General features: G+C 61.1%; 1 protein-coding gene across 1 annotated transcript; it reads right to left on the bottom strand.

The window, feature by feature from the left end:
- Nucleotides 1-4,881: 4,881 nt before the first annotated feature.
- Nucleotides 4,882-15,685, bottom strand: MKNK2 (MAPK interacting serine/threonine kinase 2). The gene is made up of 13 exons (XM_041467128.1): nucleotides 15,583-15,685; nucleotides 13,534-13,615; nucleotides 13,270-13,371; nucleotides 13,050-13,147; nucleotides 12,042-12,121; nucleotides 11,502-11,575; nucleotides 11,318-11,422; nucleotides 10,925-10,980; nucleotides 10,523-10,618; nucleotides 8,978-9,172; nucleotides 8,722-8,886; nucleotides 8,577-8,620; nucleotides 4,882-8,337 (listed from the first exon to the last, which is right to left on the bottom strand). The coding sequence occupies exons 1-13, from the start codon at nucleotides 15,628-15,630 to the stop codon at nucleotides 8,070-8,072; spliced, it is 1,413 nt and encodes a 470-aa protein (XP_041323062.1). The 5' UTR covers nucleotides 15,631-15,685; the 3' UTR covers nucleotides 4,882-8,069.
- Nucleotides 15,686-18,956: the final 3,271 nt, after the last annotated feature.

The following is an 18,956-nucleotide window of genomic DNA, read 5'->3' as shown; positions in this document are numbered from 1 at the left end:
AAGCAGAATATTAATTAAGAGGCTGTGCCACTGCCTCGCTGTGATCTCAGTAACTGAACCGTGAAAGTGATTTATTCTTCGCAGGGTAATTACATTCCCCCTCTCTCTGTTATCCATCCCCTGATCTGTGCTGCACACACACCCAGTCAGGAGCGGGCGTGTGGTCCTGAGTCCGTGTGTCAGAGGAGAGATGGCCTGGCTGCCCCTTCTGCTTTCTGTGCCTTGGTGTTACAGCTCCTGTAGCACCCAGAGACGTGTGTTTGTGCGGATTGTGTGCTGTTTGTGTGGATTCAGTGCTTCCAGACCCTCACACAGCTCTGGGATCTCTCCATGAGCCGCTATGGCCGGACACAGCAGTGCTGCTACACCACTGATTTTGACTGAGAGTCCAGCCTGGCTTTGTGTTGTGTTATCAATACCCGTTTCTGCTGCATTCTGTGCTGTCAGGTTTCTTCCTGCATTTTTAAAGCTGCATTTCACATGGACAAGTTTAGGAAACTCCTATGCAGAGCTCTTGTCCTAACAGTCCCAGTGAAGGCAGGAATGAGTAGGAGCCTTTAAAATCAGTCAATCACAGAACCATAGAATCATTAATATAAAAAAAACATTTTAAAGATCAAGTCCAACTGTTACCCCAGCATCCCACCATGTTCACCACTAAAGCATGTCACCACATGTTTTTTGAACACTTCCAAGGCTGGAAACACTTACATTTAGAGTATTAGAAATAGTATTTTTGAGAGGAACAGTCCTTTTTTCTGTGAAATCTTTCATTTATTAATAATAATCAGGCATTCAATACAGCCGTATTCCCTCTTAAAACACTGCATCCTTTACTCTTTAGCACCATTTCCTCGGCACATCACTCCCCCCTTTCTGGCCCAGCTGCTTCCACAGATTTCAGCGTCACACTTTTCCCTCGGGGCCGTGCAGCCTGGCCGCCCGCCCGCTCCCTGCTCAGGCCTGTCCTGCTCGCGGCTGCTCCTTTCGGGCCAGAAACATTAGAGGGAGCTGGAGACTCGCCGTGCCCGGCTGGATGGCTGGCCGCGGCTGATGGCTGGCAGGCATGGCCTGTAGGCACGTCCCAAGCGCCGGGGGGTCACTGGCTGTGTCATCCCACACGTATCCAGCTCCAGGAGTGCCACTGAGGGGCTCCTGCTCTTCCTGGAGGGGCAGGATCATCCAGCCCAGCTCATGCTGCTGGTGGAGGCTGAAGTTTCTTCATCATAGCATTCCCTGCTCCAAAATCCCAGCAAATTCATCCTTGACAAACTGTCGAGAGGTCGGTGTGCCTGCCAGGGAGGACGGGTGCTTCTCCATCACCTGGGGAGGGGATTCTGCACCCGTTCAATCCTGATCTTCCCAGCACCACCAGCCTGCTCTGTGCCATGCTCGCTGTGCCAGCCCTGCCACCCTGCATCTGACAGATCCTGGCTATTCAGCCCGTGGTAAACTAAATCAGGGTGGTTTGTGTTGTGGCAGGAGCCAGAGGCTTAACTCAGGACCAGTGTAAGGAAACACAGCCGTGGATCTCAAGGACAATGGATCTGTGTGGGACACTCACCATGACACTGTGGGATGGAGTGACAGGTTTGCTGCAGCAACCCAGCACCGACACCACGGTGATCAGTGGTGTGTTAGACCAGAGAAATAAAAATATGAGTGTCCTACAGGAGACTTTACCATCCCAAAAATAAACTTGGGAACGAACACTCCTATAAAAGGCCCGGTGTCATTATTTCTGGGTCTGGTAGCCAACAGATTCCTTCAGAGATCAGGCTCTGGGCAAAGGCAGTGCTGTTTTAGCTGGGCCATTCACAGGTTGAACAAAACCTCACCCCAGCAGTAACACTGAGCAGGGAAATCACTGGAGTTCAGCTGGTGGGGTGAAAGCTGACCCCTCCAGGGCTGGACATGAAGGGTCTCACAAGGCTACAAGCAGCTGGGATGAAACCAGTGGGACCAGAGTCCTCAGAGTTGGAGAGCAGAGAACATCTGGCCTTTCTTCACCTCATGGAGGCAGAAAAAAATTTAGAATGTGTTTTCCAAGCAAAAGATGGAAATGTGTGTTCCAAGCAAAAGCCAGGCAGATACAGCTCTCTCCTGGCTGAGCAGCTCACCTCAAAGGAGGCATTTTAGGGTGTAAGAAGCTCCAAGGAAAACTGCATGGCAAAGACAGACATCCTGGGTGTGAGCCAGAGGAGGGCAAGGTGGGACCTGCCAAACCCTGTGACTTAGCACAAAACCCTGATGTAAACCTCCAGCCAGGTGAGAAGGTGACTCACGAGATCCAGGGCCCACTCCAGCCATGGGCACAGCTCTCCTGGGTTTTGGGAAAACCTGGCTCTGCTCTGCTCCCGCTGATCGACCACAGCTCCCATTGCCCGTGCAATGCCACCCAGAGCTGGAATCCTGTGGCAAAGCCAGACCTGCACCCCTGGCCCTCCAAAATTCACACTTCACCATCCAAAACCACAAACAAGGCTGACCAAGGCTTTTCCCAGACAGTGGAGGAATCAGATGTGCCATGCTGTGCCAGTGCCACTGAGGCTCCTGGTGCAGAGGGAGCAGCCAAAGGGAACACAAGCAGGGCCAGACCTGTGTGCTGGGCTCTGCTGGAGTGCACATCACTCACTCCCTGAGATGACTTCAGAAGGAGAACCTGCACACACCCATCAAAACCACACCAAAATGGCACATCCTACCAAAAAACCACCCCAGATGGCTGGTTTGGGTTGCCTGGATAGGAGACATGATTCTCTGCAAAATGCAGAGGCGTTCTTTCCTTCTCTGCCCCATCCCAGAAAACATTTTAAAAGTGCAAAAAGGAAATTTTTTTTTTTTATTTTTTTTTTATCCACCAAAGCAGCTGTTTTGCATCAAAACACACTTCACACCTTCCACTCCGCATTGGCCAGTGCAGGTTTGGGGCTCACTGGTGGTTCAGGAGAGCAGTCTGGTCTGAAGGAATGCATGTTACTCACTCCATGGTGGTTTTTTGGGTACACATTGAATGTTGGCTAATTGCCCAGGTCATCATTTGTCACCAGGAGAGCCGGGCTCAGACCCAAAATACTGAGGACACTTCATCTTTGCTCCTGCCCAGCTGCCTCAGTGTCCTGTGCTGAAGCCAGATGTGACCCCACCAGCCACCCCAGTGCTGTGGCCACTCAGATCCAACCATGACCCGATGGCTCTGTTAAATCCTGAAGACAGGCAGACTGGCACAAGCCACCACGTCACCCAAAGCCTGGCTGACCCCCTACGTCAGCCAGGCCACCGTGGTGGCTCTGCAGTGGCCCCCTCCCTCTGGGCCAGCGTGGGCGGCATGGCGCTGCTCCTGCTGCGGGGCTTTTCTCCAGTGCAAATCCACACCAGGGTATTTATAGCGCCCTTATCCCGGCGGAGCCTATTTTGGGCTGATGCTCAGGCACCAGAGCAGCACAGGTTATTTTAACCCAGCGCTGGGTTATTTTCAGAGCTGCCCTTCTCTGCACGTGCTCAGGAATGGTTTCCAACTACCAGGCGCTTTCTGGGGTTGGGGAAACTGGGGAAGGGGGAGAAGGGGGACCATGTAAAGGAATTTCAGAGATTTAAAGTTAAGCCAGCATCTGCAGCAAAGCTGCCTTTGACACACCTGTCTGGGATCCACCTGGAATCTTGGAAGGAGGATTGCTGCAGGATAACTCTTGAGCAAAAGGCAAGAGAGGAAAGATCTCTGAAGCATACAGCTGAGGGCCCAATGATGGTGAAACAACATGCAAGAGAGGAAGAAGAGCTGCGAGCTGGATGCTCCTAAAATGTCCAGGGTCACCAGCTGTTGGCCCCAGGCCCAGGAGGGAGCAATGGCTTTGTTCAACAGAGGCAGGAACAGCACCATGGGATGGGACATGCTCCTCATCCTCAGCACGGAGAGAACCCCAGCTCTGTTCTCACCACATGCCATCCTGGAACAGCCAGGGAAGGGAGACTTCTGGTGCCATCCTGTCCTGATCCAGATGCTGCAAGAAGCAGCTGCAGCGATTACCAAGCAGCGAGCCTGGATTCTCAGCAGTGTTGCAGTGGGGCTCTCTCAGCTCAGAGCTGGGAGCAGCAGCTGGTCCATGGCAGAGCCCACAGCCCATTCCCCAAACCAGGGGTGCCATGGATGGGGTTCTGCCAGGGCAGCAGCACCATGGCAACAGCATCCAGAGGAATCCAGCTCCATCCCCCAGCATAACAGCAGGGCTAGAGAAGTCAGGATTTAAAATTTTTATTTTAAATTCCACAAGTTCTTGCCTTGTCCATGTAAGAAGACTCAGCCTTTTTCCCAGCCTCCAGTCCCCACTACCTTCCCTACCCCACCACACTTTCCTCTTGCCTCAGTATCCCCCCCTGCTCCATGGAGGGGTGGGGGGGATGTGCCAGGAGTCCCTCTGGGGGTGGCAGGGCAGTCCCAAGGCCACTGGGTGCAGCTGGCAGGGAGCACAGTCCTGCCCTGTGACCTCCAGCTCCCATTGGGATTGAGAGGATCACACCATCCCGCTGGGAAAAGTGAGTCAGGGCCTGAGCCACTGCCAGCCCCTATTCCTGGCCTCCCACCCCAGCCACACTCCCAGCCCCTGTGGGCCAGCCCCAGGCTGGGAAGGAACAAGTGAGAGTCGGGAAGGATTATGGGGAGGCCCTGGATGGAGTGCCACCCACTTCCCCAACCCCCCATCCAACATGCTCCACCTGCCACAGCCACCTGCCCACCATATAGGTCTCAATGCATTTTTATTAAATTCTTACAAAACAGAATACAAAATTCTGGCATCAACAATTGTTATAAAGGAAAACTTCAATTCAGCTGTATCAGGTCACCTGGTACATACAGTAAAGTGCTTCTTTTTGTGTGTTTGTTTTTTGTTTTTTTGTTTTTTTTTTTTTAATATTTTCATTTTTATTTCCCAGCCAGCCCCTGAGCAGAGGCCGCTGTTGCACAAACCAACAGTGCGTTAACGTGACTCTTGTTGAACCAGCTTTGGCAGTCTTCATCAATTGTAAAGTGGAGAAAGTTTCTCCTGGTTTGATAAAAAGAGTTAGCTTCACAGTAAACGTTTCTAACCAGTTCTAAGTCGAGTTAGTTGGCTGGAGGAAGGGTGGGGGGAAGGAGAGGAAGCAAAAACACTTAACATTTCCAGCTTAAAAAAAAAAAAAAATTTTTTTTGAAGTTGGTTTCCAAGATAGATGCTCTATGGGAGAGGGGGGAAGTTTGGAAAGAGGAAGAGGAGGAAGAAGGGTGCTGGCAAGAGAGGGTCGCTGGTGCTGGACCACGGGAGCATCTGTCTGGAAACCGGCCCAGGAGGGGTGCTGGCAGCGGGGAGGGGACATCTGGCCCTGGCACAAAGGTGTCCTCAGCCATGCCTGCCCTGCCAGGGCACTGTGGGTGCCCAGTGCTGCCACCAGCCAGGCTGGGGGTTTTCCAGTCGATCCCCAGCTCTAGAGGCATTCAAAGATTCTCTACCAACGCACAGACCTGGCCTTGGGTCACCCCCCAGGAGCACTGGGTCCACACCAAACCCCACCCAAAATGCAAAGCCGAGCTCAGATGCTCCCAGCACATCCTCCAACTCCCACAACATCTTCTGGCTGCACATCCCTGGCCGAGGACACCCACAGGACACAGGCAGGGTCACCCAGGCCTTCCCCAGAGTGTGTGGAGTACTTTTATATATAGAGATATAAAAGAGATCGCTCTTACGCACGGGGGAAAAGGGGAAACTCAGTTTGCCAACAAAAGCAGCATGGGGAACAGATAAATTTTGGAGACATCCCCCTGCCATCCCCTTCCCATGATTTTTTTGTTTTTTAAAAAAAGGCTGCAGCGTGCAGCATCAATGATAGCTTCACAATACCAGCTCAAGGCATCGCGTACTGTACATCATTCAAGTATTTCTTAATATAAGACAACAAGGAATTATCTACAACTGATAAAACAAAATAAGCTATAAAAAGTAACAATGTACAATCAAGATGGATTTTTTTTTCTTTCTGTTAAAGGAGGCCTCTCCAGGGTGTCCCGGTGCCTGCAGGGAGGGTCTCCCCTCACCACTGCCTTGCTCCTCCCCACCCAGCACAGTGGGACTGGGGACACACAGGGGAGAGGGAGATCACAAGTGCGAGGCAGTTTTGGGGGTGGGATGGGGATGGAGTCACCCTCCCCAGCCCCCCAGGGTCAGCAGAAAGGCTGGGAAGGGTGAGAGAAGATGGTCCCTGCCCTAAACTCCATCAACACCCAAGATCATCATCTCCCAAGATAACACACACACCTCCCTGAAACAAAAAACAACATATATTGCATAGTATTGCTGTCAGCAGTCTTAAAATAAAAAGGAGAACTTTCTTTTTTTTTTTTTTCCAGAGACAGCGACTGTCTTCAGCTGAAGACCCAGGGAAGTCTGTTCCCCAGCTCAGAGCTCCCAAACCCTCACCTGTGCACGCGATGGGCCAAGGCTGCTTTTGCAAAATATAAAGCTCAAAGAACTGAAGGGACAGGAAGAGGCTATGAAGGGGGCACTGCCCTCCCAGTGGGATTGGGGCTGGCAGCAGGCGCAGCTTGGTGGCACAACCCCAAGCAGTGCCTGTGGCAGGGAGCAGGGGGTGTCAGGGGGATCTGGAGGCCGGTCTGGCCCCGAGCACAGGCCCTGCTCCCCCAGACAGACCCAGAAACCATCCAAGGGCCTCGCCCCAACTCAGCATCCCAAGTCTTTCCCACCCTGAAGCAAACTCCATGGAAAAGACAATGCCATGCACGCCTGAACACACGTGAGCAGGGCTGCATGCGCATGACCACCCACACCAGCTGAAGACCCTGCTGCTCTGACCCCAAACCTTCCAGCCCCACATCCCAAGCTGTCCCCAGGCTGCTCCCCTGTGCTCTAGCCTTTGGGTGCTGCCACCACAGCCTGACTGCTCACCCACTGGCACCCCTGGGGCACTGGGTACCCCTCTGTGCCCCCCGACCCTCCTGCCATGGCAGCCTCGGGGCCAGCCTGAAGCCACGGCAGGTCTCACTGTCCTGCAGCAGGTCCTGATGCTCTTTAAGGGGGTCCTTGCTTTCCACAGAGAACACAACTCCCAGAGAGTGTTTCTGGCTGCTCTGGCCACCCTGAACACCTCATCCTCCATGCACCTCCCCAGGGGCACAGCCACCAGCCCTTCCAAAACCCGGGTGCAACACCTGACCTGGCACAAGAGCACAGCCCTGGATGCCCATGCATCCCCCAGGGAGCCGCCAGCCGGAGCGTGGGAGGAAAGGAAGACATCTCTCTGTGCCCTGTAGAGAAGCACAGCTGGCAGTTTAAAACCAACAGTAATTAAAAAGGAAAGGAAAAAAAAAAGAGGCAAAAAGAAAAAAGGGTGAATAGCTTATTCTGGAAGCAGGATGCCAAGGAGAGAGGGTGGGTTGGGCGCTGCTCCCTTGCTGGCACCGTCTCTCCCGAGCCTGAGCTGTTCCCTGCACTGTGTCCCCCTGGTGCTGAGCTGGGGACACCCCCAAGCACAGGACAGAGGGGCTCCCCACACCTCCCACACCTGGGAGGTGTCTCCCAGCCCCCCAGGAAGGGGCTTTTGTGGGAGTTGCCCCAACATCGGAGAAAACCTGCAGCTCCGAGGGGAGGGACGAGGTTAAAACGCAACTCCCGTTGTTGAAAACGCGACCGAGGGTCTTTTGTTCACAGTATGAAATGAGCTGAAATCGTCAAAGCAGCCGCGGATACAAAGAGTCCTTTGGTGTCAGGGAGGGGGAAAAATGTCAGAGGAGAAACCAAGAGCTGGGAAACAAAAGTCCGTGTGTCTGTCAGATGTCCTTGAGTGTGCCCTGGGTGAAGCAACCTCACACTTGATTTAATACCTTTTAAAAAAAAAAAGATCTTAAACAAACCCTCCCACCCCCAGACCTACAAGATCAGCAAAACCTTGGAAACCAGCCACAGGGACGAGTCCTGATCTTGTCACTAGCCAGAAACGGTGGGATCAGGGAGGGAAAGGGGAAGAAAGAAAGGAGGAGAAGGGGGGACATGGGGTACAGCAGGTGTGAGGGGCACCACTCAGGCTTGGTCGGCCACCAGGACCAGCGGGGCCACCAGGTGCTGCCCAGAGGCCACTGCCTTGGCCAGGCTGCTCTTCTGCCGCCGCTTGGCCAGCTTGGACTCAGAGGGGGGGGAGAGCTGCATGGCCCGTGAGGTAGCTTTGATGATGATGGGTCGTGCTTCCTCCTCCGCCTCTTCCTCCTCGTCCTCGTCATGCCGTGTCAGCTGGCGGTTGACAGCGATGGCCTCAGCAGCAAAGGAGGTGAGCTCTTTGGCACTGCTGTTCCTGCAGAGGAGGCACGGGCTCAGGGGGGTGTGGGGGGATGGAGGGAGGTTGGGATCAAATATCCAGGTGTCCCTCCTCACATGCTGGCCATGCCAGACTGGTCAGACACCAAAAAATCAAGCCCAAAGTGGCAGGGCTGCCCAGACACAGAGTTGTGGCAGAGTCCCCAAAAGGCAGAAGGAACAGACAGTAGTCTGAGGAGTGAAGTCAGGATTCAGGGGGCTGGAACCCACACTCACCTCTGCAGGATGATGGGGGTTGGCAGGGTGTTGTCCGGGGCACACTGCAACAAAATGCAGCCAGTCAGAGCCAGGGTTGTGCAGACAGGTGTTCCCTACCCCGAATTTTGGGAGCAGAGAGTGGGGAGAGGACATCAACACTCACCCCCTGCACCCAGGGGTGCTCCAGGACCTGGGCTGCGCTGAGCCGCTTCTTGGCATCTCTCACCAGCAGCTTGGAAATGAGGTCTTTGGCTCCAAAGGAGATGTGCGCCCAGTCCTTGTCAGGAAACTCGTACTTCCCCTCCTGGATGCTCTCAAAGAGCATGTTCTGAGTAGGGATAGAAATAACAGAGGCTCAGCCAAGAGTGCTGCAGCCAAACTGGGGGTGGGTTTGGGCGCTGCTGGGGTCCCCCCCTCACCTGGCAGGTGTGGCACGCCTCACCCCGGTCCCAGCCGCAGTCAGAGCCGCAGTGGCCCACAAAGGGCGGGTACCCACTCAGCATGATGTACAGGATGACACCCAGGCTCCACAGGTCACAGCGCTTGTCGTAGATTGAGGCCTCCTCATTGAAGGCTTCCACCACCTCTGGGGCCATGTACTCAGCTGAGCCACACTGCGGGGACAGGCAGGGTGAGCCCCAAGGGTGGGGACCGAGGGGGCAGGGAGGACTGGGAGGGTCCTGCCAGATCTCCGGGGCTGCACTTCTGAATGGAAGGTGCAGACATGGCTGCACCCCAGGTTTGCTCCTGCCACATCACCCTGCTGGGTTTCCCACCACACAGGATGCCACAGACCCGCCTCTTTGGGGTCACCCAACAGCAGCTGCCACCCCGAAGGAAAAAAAAAAAACAAAACAAAGCCTAAAGGGTGCAACGCCCACGGCGCAGCACAGCCGGACCCACAGGACCCACAGCATTGTCATCACCCAACCGGCTCAGCGGGACAGCCCCAGCGCCTGGGAGCGGCCACAGGACACGGTGGGACGAGCCTGCCGTGCCTGCTCCCCGGGCCGGCACGGGCGGAGCTGCCGCGCAGGATCCGGGGCGGGAGGAGTTAACCCTGTGCAGGGAGAGGCAGAGCCAGCGGCCCCATTCCCCTATCGCTCCAGGGACTCTGGGGCTTTCCAGCACATGACCCGCAGCCCACACAGGCCCCGTGACCAGGGGAGAAAAGAGCTGCAGCCAGCAGATAATCGCCCCGTAACGAGAGAGGCCTCCTGACGAGGGGCCTCTCCGGCCCCGGCAGCTGATGGCACCGCAGGAAAACAACCCCGCAGATGATCCCGGTGGGAATGGAGCGGCCGTCCCGCTCCGCCCCCACGGGCTGAGAATGGGGAAACTCGGGGCTCCCCAGGAACTCGGATCCCGCCCCGGGAGGAGGCGGACGTGGAGGAAGGAGGGGGCTGGGGTGTTCTGGCCCTGCTGTTGTGCACCCCGCACGGGCTCGGCTCCGCCCTCCCCGGCACGTTCTCACCCCCAAAAACCGCGGTGCAGGGCGACACCCTGCACGGGGGGCACCTGCGGCTGGCGATAAGGAGAGCGCGGCTTTCTGCAGGAGATGGCATCTGTGCGACACGGGGACACCCGGGAGCTCTCGGGCTGTCCGCCCCGCCCCGCACTCCCGCAGCCCCGAGGCTCGGCCCCTCTCCGTGGCCCACGAGCCGGGGAACCACGGGCCCCCCAGCCCGGTGCTGACCCAGATCTCCCCGGCAGGCTCGGCGCAGCCGCCGCGGCGCTCGGGCTGTTGCTAAGGCTCACGGCAGCCCGGGCGCTGCGCCAGCCCCCGGCCCCCCCGCGTTATGTAACCGCATCTCGCCTGCCACGGCGGGGGGGGACGGGGGACACGCAGCATCAGCGACAGCAGCGACGAGCAGGGGGTGTCCGTGCATAGCCCTGCTCCTGGAGGCTGCAGGGCAGCTGGGGGTCCCCGGGGACCCCACAATGTGGGGGGCTCGTACACTTACCGGGGTGAGCAGCTCCGGAGTGGAGATGGGGGAGCAGTCGCCGTTCAGTTTGATGCCACTTCCCAGGTCAAAGTCACAGATCTTCACTGGGGAGACCTGGGGAGAGAGGGGAAGGAGTGGTCAGTGACCCCCCCAGCATCCTCCAGGAACCACAGCCGGCAACCCCCAGGGGACCACAGCCGTGTTTTCAGGCCACAGCTGCTCAATGCCAGATTGTGTCATGCTTCACACCACGCTGCGCTGTGGCATATGGGGGGTGTGTGTGTCCCTGGCAGGACCTGGTGTGTGTATGTGTGTGTCCTTGGCAGGACCCTCCTGCACCCCCCACCTGAGGAATCACCCCACTGTGCCCACCCCCCCAGGCAGCACACCCTGCACCCACCCTGGCTGCTCCCTGCTCACCTGGTCTGGGCTCTCACACAGGATATTTTCTGGTTTCAGATCCCTGTGTGCAATCCCTGGGGGCAAAAGAGCCAATGAGGGTAAAAATCCCCCTCCTACAAGACTGCTATAGTGTAAAGTCTGGGGGTGGCACAGGGACCCCTCCCTCCCCACCCCAAATCACTGCCTGCACCCTGGCAAAAGGCAAAATTTGCCGCTGGCCCCAAGTCCCAACCAAACTGGAGGAACAGGATCTGCACCACAAAAAGCCTTGTGATGCAGCTGGGCCTGACCCTGCGTGCTGGGACGGGCACTGTCCCCTGGGCAGGAGGATAGGGGGAGGCAGTGACACCCCCGGGAGGGCCCAGTGCACCCCAGGGTGTCCTCGGTGGCACCTGGGGCGTCCCAGCTCACCTTTGTTGTGCAGGAAGTGCAGGGCGCTGGCGATATCCTGCACCACCACGCTGGCCTCCAGCTCGTTGAAGTGGCGTCTCCGGTGGATGTGGGTCAGGATGGAGCCTGTGGCCAGGTGAGAGCAGAGCTGGAGCTCCTGGGGGTCCTGCTGCCCCAGCTCCCCCCACCCCGGGGCTGCACTCACCTCCCCTCATCTTCTCAAACACCAGGTAAAACCTCTCCTCCTCCTCGAAGAACTCAATCAGCTCCAGGACGTTTCTGCAGGGACCATGGCATCAGTCCAGCATCCCCCCAAAACATCTCCTGGGGTCCCCCCCACAGCCCCATCCAGCACAGGACCCCGGGAGGGACGCAGGATGGGAAAATTTGGCTTGGAGTGATTGAAACCACACGGCCAGGGCCCCCCTGGCCGAATTCCAGGAGGGAGAGGGGCTTGCAGCGCCCCGCTCTGCTCCTCCCCAGTTGCTCACAGCCCCTCCTGGCCTGCCCCACACACAGCCCCGCTCAGCGGCAGGGGCTCGGCTCGGCTCCAACTTGGCCACCGAGGCCCTGTCGTCATGGCAAACCACTGAACGTCCCCTGTGGATGCTCCACCGTGGCCAGCGGGGTCAAGGGGAGGGAGCGTGGGGCAGAGGGCGGCCTGGCTGTGGCCCATGGGTGTCCTGAGCATCAGCCGGGTCCCAGCCCACTCCCGGTGCCCGCAGTGGCGGATGCCCCCCCGTACCTGTGTCCCTGGCACTGATAGAGCATCTCCACCTCCCGGAAAACCCTGCTCCGGATGTGTCCCAGGCGCTTCTCTATGATCTGGAAGGCAAAGAGGGGGAGGCTCAGCGCTGCCAGGGAGGGACCGGGGCACCCCTGCCCCTCCAGCGTGGGGACCGCGGGGCCGGGCGGGGCTCAGGCAGCAGAACAGGCTGTTCCCGGCGCGGGTGCCAAGCGGCAGCGGCCGTGCCAAGCCGCTCCCTCCGGGGCCGGGGCCAGCAGAGCTCCACGTGATGCCGGAGCAGCGGCGCAGCAAAGGGCCCTATGCCCCAGTGGGCGCTGGCACAGCGGGGCTCGCTGGCCGTGCCAAGGGTGGACAGGGGGATACCCCACACAGGGAGGGGGGCAGATGGGTGCTGTCACTGCCCTTTGGGGCACACAGAGCATTCTACCACCACAGCCCTCCCTGCTGCCTCAGCTTCCCCCCTGGGGCACCCAAAGGCCCCCATGGAGCGATGGGGAGGCAAAGCTCCCCCAGCATTTGGCTGCTTTTTGACACAGGGCCCATCCCAGAGCCCCCATGCCATGGCTCGGAGTCTGTGGGGTGCAGGGCCATGGGACCACCATCCCTCACTCCAACCCTCTCCAGCATGAGAGACCTCCCTGGAGTGAGCAGGAACTGACCACCCTGCCAACACCACGTGCCCCTGTCTGCCCCCAGTCCCCAGACACATCCCAAGTGTTGATTTAGTCTCTGGCCTGCCCTCACTGACAGGGAGAGGAGTGTGGCTAAGGGGGGTCACCAAGGAACCCAAACTGGGTGGTGGCAGAGGTCGGTGTGCCACCACCACAGCCCAGCGCTGCCGCATCCCTGCCCATCTCCCTTCCCTCCAGCCCACAGAGCTGCAGTCCTGGGCCAGCACTGGATGATCCTGGGAGCTGGGAGAGCCCCAGATGTGGAGGGCAGAAATGGAGACTGGGCAGGGGGTGGGAGGAGGGCAGCCCTGCAGCCCCAGCAGTGGAGCTTTACCTTCACTGCGTACTCCTTGTTGGTGATGAGGTTCACGCAGGACTGGACTCTGGCGTGGGCCCCTTCTCCCAGCACCTCCTCCTGCAGCTGGTAAACATCTGGCAGGGGAGAGGTCACCTGAGCTGCCGGCCCCACTGCACACAGCCTGGGGACACCAGGAGGGCCCAGCCCTGCCCCAGGCCAAGGGGAGCCCCTGGGGTCCCTGAGCAGCCCTGCTCACCTTCGAACCTGCCGGAGAAGCTATCGGTGGCTCTGCAGCGCTTCTTCTTCTTGTTCCTTTTCTTGGCATCAGGGATGTCGATGGGTTGACTTGAAGGCATGTCTGTGCCAAAGCAAAGCCAGCGGTGTCAGCCATCCCTGTCCACCCACAGCTCCCCCAGCACTGCCAGGGCAGCCCCCAAAGCCTTCAGGGCCCGAAGCCCAGGGGCAGGGTGGGAGGAGCCCTGCTGGGAGGGAGCCCCATGAGGAGGCACCCGCAACTCACCGGGACGGGGCGGGCACTCGAAGTTGAAGACGGGCTCCAGGTGGTTGGACTGGTCGAACTCCAGGTCAAAAGGGTTTTGCCCCTGTGGGAGCCAAGAGCAGGAGTGAGGTGGCAGCTGCTGGATCAGCCACCACCGGCTGCCACCCGGAGCCCAGCACAGACACACAGCCCAGCATGCTCCAGCTCCTGGGACACATTCTGCTCACTGCCCGATGGTGCACGACACCAGCTCATGGTGGGACACAGCAGAGCTCCAGGAGAGCCAGAGGATGAGGAGGAAGGCTTTGACCACATCTCCTGATGGGGACGGTGCTGCAGTGTCACTCCTCCAGCCAGCCCCAGGCCAGCACATGGGGGATGATGAGAGGGACCGCAGCCGCCCACACCAACTCAACCCCAAATCTCCACCCAAACCTGAACCACAGTGAGGTAGGAGGGGGAGAAAGAGAAGTCACAGGGCAAGACAGGCTCCAGAGCCACCCCTCCATGTCCTCCCAGCTCCCTGCAAGGTCACAGTGGCTGGAGCCTGCTCTGTGGACATGGTGTCCACCAGGCTGCAGGACACCCCCGAGCCGGCAGGATCAGGCCTCACTCCAAACCCTCCTGCACCCCGGGATCCATGCAGGGCATGACACCTGCTCCTTCCCCCAGGCTGAACCCCAGTGGCACCCGAAGGGACATGGGGGACCCTCTGCTTCCTGCTCCCCTGAGCCACCCATGGGATGGGGCAGTGCTAGGGGCAAAAGGGCCCCCTCCTCCCCAGGATTATGAAATCTGTTTGGGTGGAGGTGGCAGCTCCAGTGGCGTTCCCAAACCCGCCCGGTGCCCGGGCCGGCTGCCAGCCCCAGCACGGCCAACCCCGGCCACCGCCAGAAAGACCCAGAAGGCGCCTGTTTACTGCAGCCCTGGGGGGGCGGGGGTCCCCAGGGGAACGGAGGGCAGGTTCACACCAGGAACACCCCCCCCCACCAAGCACCACTTTGGATCTCCGGGACCAAAACTCTCCTGTGCTGCATTTTCCCAGCTTTCCTCCCCCTCAAAACCTGGGTTTGGGGAGCGCAGCATCGCCCCGCAGCTGCTGCCCCCGGGACGAGCCCCGGCAGGATGGGGGGGACGGGGCCTCTAGGAGAGGCACGGGGTGAGCGGGGGGGCAGGGGAAGTACAGGGGGGCACTGGGGGGGCAATAGGGGGCCAGGGGGCCCTGCCAGCTGCCGCAGCACTGCCACACAAAGGTCTGGGGGATGGGAGGCTGCGTACGGGCTTCATCAGCACAGCCGAGGTGTCCCCCCCGCCTCCATCCCCAGCCACCGCCAGGGGACACAAACCCCGGCCAGAGGCCACCCGAGCAGGAGCGGGGGTCACTGCCATGAGGGGGAGGGTTAGCGGGACCCCCCCGCACCCCGGAGCTGGAGCGAAACCGAACAAAGGACCCCCCCAACCCACAGCGAGGAGGCAGCTCGGGAATGAGGGAAGCGAATGGAGCGGGACCACAGGGACCCCCCGCACCCCCCGAGGTGACAGCGGCAGGTGGGACCGGGGCGGGGGTGACGGGCCCGGGCTGGGGGTGCCCAGGGCATCCCGGGGCGGGCGGCGCTGCGGGATCGAGCCTCGCACGGTCCCACCGGGCCGGGCCTGGGGAGCCCTAAGCCCACCCCCACATCGCTCCCGGACCAGGACGAAGGGGTGCAACTGGGCGGGGGGAAAGTGCAGCCAAGCCACCCACGGGGGATCCCCGCGGGAGCTGCACCATCCCAGCACCTACCCGAGGGATGGGGGGAGACACTGACCCAAGCCCCGGGAGCACCGCGACCTCCGGCACGGGGGAACAGGGGGGCCCCCCTGCACGGTTTGGATGGCAGCGCCCCCGGAGCTCCTCAGTTTGGGGGGGTGTCGGGGGTGGGGCAGGAAGCGACCGGGCCCCCCCGTTCCCGGGCAGGGGATGCAGCGATGCGGGTGCACCCCGGCCCTGCCGGTACCCCGGCCTCGGAGTCCCCCAGAGCGTCCCCGTGGGGAAGGGGGGTGGGGAGGGTTGGAGGAGCAGCCCCTTACCTTGAAGGAGCGGTGGAATCCCGGGATCTCTGATTTCTTCTGCACCATCTTGCTGCGGGGGGGAGCGGGGGGCGGCGTTGCTGGGAGAAATGAGGGGGGGCGGCGGACACCCCCCCGCCGCGCCCCGGGACGGGGACACCCCGCCGGGGACACAAGCGGCCATCCCGGGCATACAAACACCGCCGGCCAGGGTCACAAAACCCCCCCGGGGACGCGGCCCCTCCCCGGGGACACAAACACCCCTCCCCGAGCACCCACCGGGACACAAACGTTCGCCCCGAGGACACAGACCCCCCTCCCCGGGCACACAAACAGCCCCCCCCGGGACACCCCAGAGCCCGGGCACAGGGACAGCAACACCTCCCCCAGTGCACCCCCGGACACAAACACTCCCCGTGCAGCACCGGATCCCCCCGCCCCCCTCCCCCAACACCCCAATTCCTCCTGGAGACACAAAGACCCCCCGGGCACTCACTGGGGAAACAGCCTCCCTAAGGTGACCCCCAAACGCCCCCCGGGGCTACCCACACCCCCTCTCGGGCACCCACCCGGGACATCACCCCCCGGATTCCCTCTGGGGCACCGCACCCCCCTCGGGTACCCCCCTCGCTGCACCGGGGCACCCTCTGTGCTGCTCCGGGGACCGCGACCCACCCCCGCACCCTCCTGTGCTGTGGGGGAGGCTGGGGACACTCCTCGGAAGGGTCCCTGCACCCCCATATCTGGCACCCCCTGTGCTGCACCCCTTTCCCACCCCTCTGTGCTGCATCCAGACACAGGGACACCCCCCTGTCACCCCCCTGTGCTGCACCCATGGACAGGGACACCCCCCTGTCACCCCCCTGTGCTGCACCCAGACACAGGGACACCCCCAGTCCCCCCCCCAAACTGCACCCACCGAGGGTGAAGGGGTGGGGGAGGGCAACCCCCGCACCCCTCAGACCCCCCTGCACTATTTTAGGGGACAATGCCCCCCCCCAGGCACCCCAATTCCCCCCTCCCTCTTCAGACACTTGGGCACAGGGATGGGGACAGGGACACCTCTTGGGGACCCCCCTGCACTGGGACAAGGACACTCCGGCTCCGTGTTCTGGACGCTGGTGGCAGGGGAGGGGGGGCCCCCTGAGCCCCCCACCCACTCAGGTCACGAGTGGGGCAGAGCTCAGCCCGGCCTGCACTGGGGGGGGGGGGCAGAGCAGGGGTCACGTCCCTCTGTCCCCGCGGGCCGCCAGTGGCTGTGGGGAGCAGGGTCGGGAGCTGGGCCCCCCTCCCGGCGCGGTGATCCCGTGGGAGCCCCTCCCCACGCGTGTGCGCGACTGTCCCCCCCGCGCCGTGTGACGCCAGCGGGGGCTCAGAGCAGACGCGCTCGTTGCGCGCAGCGGCTGCGCCGGGGCCGATGGCTGCGGCACCGCGGTGACTTCACCGCCCGCCCCGCGCATTGGCTGCGCCCGCCGCCGCCACGGCACACACGGATCCCCCTGTCACAGCCACGGCACCCGGACCCCCCTGTCACCGCCATCGGCACCCCCGGACCCCCCCGTCACCGCCATCGGCCCCCCTGGCCCCCCCCCGCCACCATTGGCACACCCAGACCCCCCCCCCACCATTGCCATCGACACCCCTGGACCCTTCCCCTCTCCATCGGCACCCCCAAACCCCCCCTCACCGCCATCAGCACCCGCGGACCCCCCTCACCCATCGGCACCACCCCCCCCCAAGCGCCGCAGCCCCCGGCCCTGCTCTGCCCCCCACCCGCTCTCCCCCGCTGCTGGGGGTGTTTGGGGGGGGGTGTGCATCACCCCAAACCCCGGTGCCAGCCCGCTGTGGGGTCCCCAGGGTGGGGTCCTGGCCACCCCCACCCCCCCAAAAACCCACCAAAATTCCTGCTTTTCTGGGCCCTCACGGCTCCTCCTGTGTCCCGCAGGCCGGGCCTGCCCGGGCCTTTGTTTGTTGGTGCTGCTAATGAGGGCTCCCCACTTAATCAGGACTGGGGGGGTGAGTGGTGGTGCCCCCACTGTTGGGGGGTCTGCAGGGGACAGGGACGTTCCCGTCCCCTCCTGGGGCTCCTGAGGAGCCACACATTCCCAAACGTGCCCACCACCGTGTAGGCCATGGAGCCGGGAGTGACAGGGCAGCACAGGCGGGGCCCACAGCCCTGGGGCCACCCAGGGGTGCCTGGCGTGGGGGCTGCCCAGGGCTGGGCTGGGGGCTCGCCCGGCCCATGGGGGTCCCTGTCACCGTGTGAGGCTGGGGCAGCGTGTTCACCGTGTGTGCCACGTGTGCTGTGTGCTGGCTGCGTGCGGCGTCACCCGCGTGTCCCCTGTGTCCCCTGTGTGTCCCCACATATCACCATGCCCTCTGTGCACACCCAGTGTGTGCTCAGTGCCCACCCCTGCTCCCCGTGTGGCCCTGGCGTGACCTTGGCATGTTTGTCCCCTGTGCTGGTCACACACGCTCAGTGCACACTCAAGGGGAGGTTTCCAGCCGGGTGTGACAACAGCGTTGGGCACAGGGACACCGGGACAGGCTCCTGTTCCCAAGGCTTCCCTTCCTGGTGCTGGTCCCTGTGGAACTGGCTGCCAGGGAATGCGCACAAAACCACACACGTGTGTGCAAGGCCAGAGCATGGGCCCAGGGGGTGTTTGCACGAGCACACACACACGTACATGTGACCGTGTGTTGTTTTGTGCCTGCACACGTGTTCATCCCAGTGTACCACCCGTGTTTCCCCCACGGGACCAGGGCTCTCCCCCTCTCCTGCTGGGCACAGGGTGCAGCCAAAATCCCCTGCTGGGGCCCAGCCTGGCCCCCAGGTCCCTGCACTGGTGTCTGCAGCTGTGGGGACACACGTGCCCATGGACAGTGGAAAGGGCCCCCGGCAGGGCTGGCAGCTCACAGACCACAACTCAGGCCTTCCTAATGTTTTTTTCAGGGAAACACGAATTTCGATACATCTGAGCCCCCTCTCTGCTCCTGATCACATCCAGCGTCCCAGGGGTGTAACGTGGGGCCGGCAGCCGCGAATTCCCCATGTCCCACACCAGGATCCACTCATGCTGAGCCCCCTGCTGTGTCCCCAAGGTGTCACCTGTCCCCACACCTCCGCGTTCCGGCAGGTCCCACAATCTTCTGGGGTCTCCAGGAGCTGTTGCAGCCCCACACTCCAAGACGGGCCGAGGGAAAACAGGAAAGTGAGCGGGGCTGTGCCGGAAGGCGGCTATTGTTGGCCCGGGAGCAGAGGAGCGTCAGGGGCCGGAGGCATCGCGGCCACCCTGTCACCCCTCTGTGCCCACCCGTGGCTGCCCACAACCCCTGGATGTGCCCCAGTGTGGGCAGGCGCTGCTCGGGGCTGTCCAGGGCTTCCCCTCCCACCC

The sequence above is a fragment of the Pyrgilauda ruficollis genome, unplaced genomic scaffold, assembly GCF_017590135.1.
Source record: "Pyrgilauda ruficollis isolate IOZ18807 unplaced genomic scaffold, ASM1759013v1 scaffold200, whole genome shotgun sequence".
Taxonomy (NCBI): Eukaryota; Metazoa; Chordata; class Aves; order Passeriformes; family Passeridae; genus Pyrgilauda; species Pyrgilauda ruficollis.
This window is presented reverse-complemented; position numbering and strand designations above follow the sequence as displayed.

Coding starts and splice junctions, on each gene's coding strand:
- MKNK2 (XM_041467128.1), bottom strand. CDS start 15,630: ATGGTGCAGAAGAAATCAGAGATCCCGGGATTCCACCGCTCCTTCAAG. Junction 11,423..11,501: donor GTTTGAGAAGATGAGGGGAG/GTGAGTGCAGCC, acceptor ACCTGGCCACAG/GCTCCATCCTGACCCACATC. Junction 8,621..8,721: donor AGCACCCCTGGGTGCAGGGG/GTGAGTGTTGAT, acceptor ATTTTGTTGCAG/TGTGCCCCGGACAACACCCT.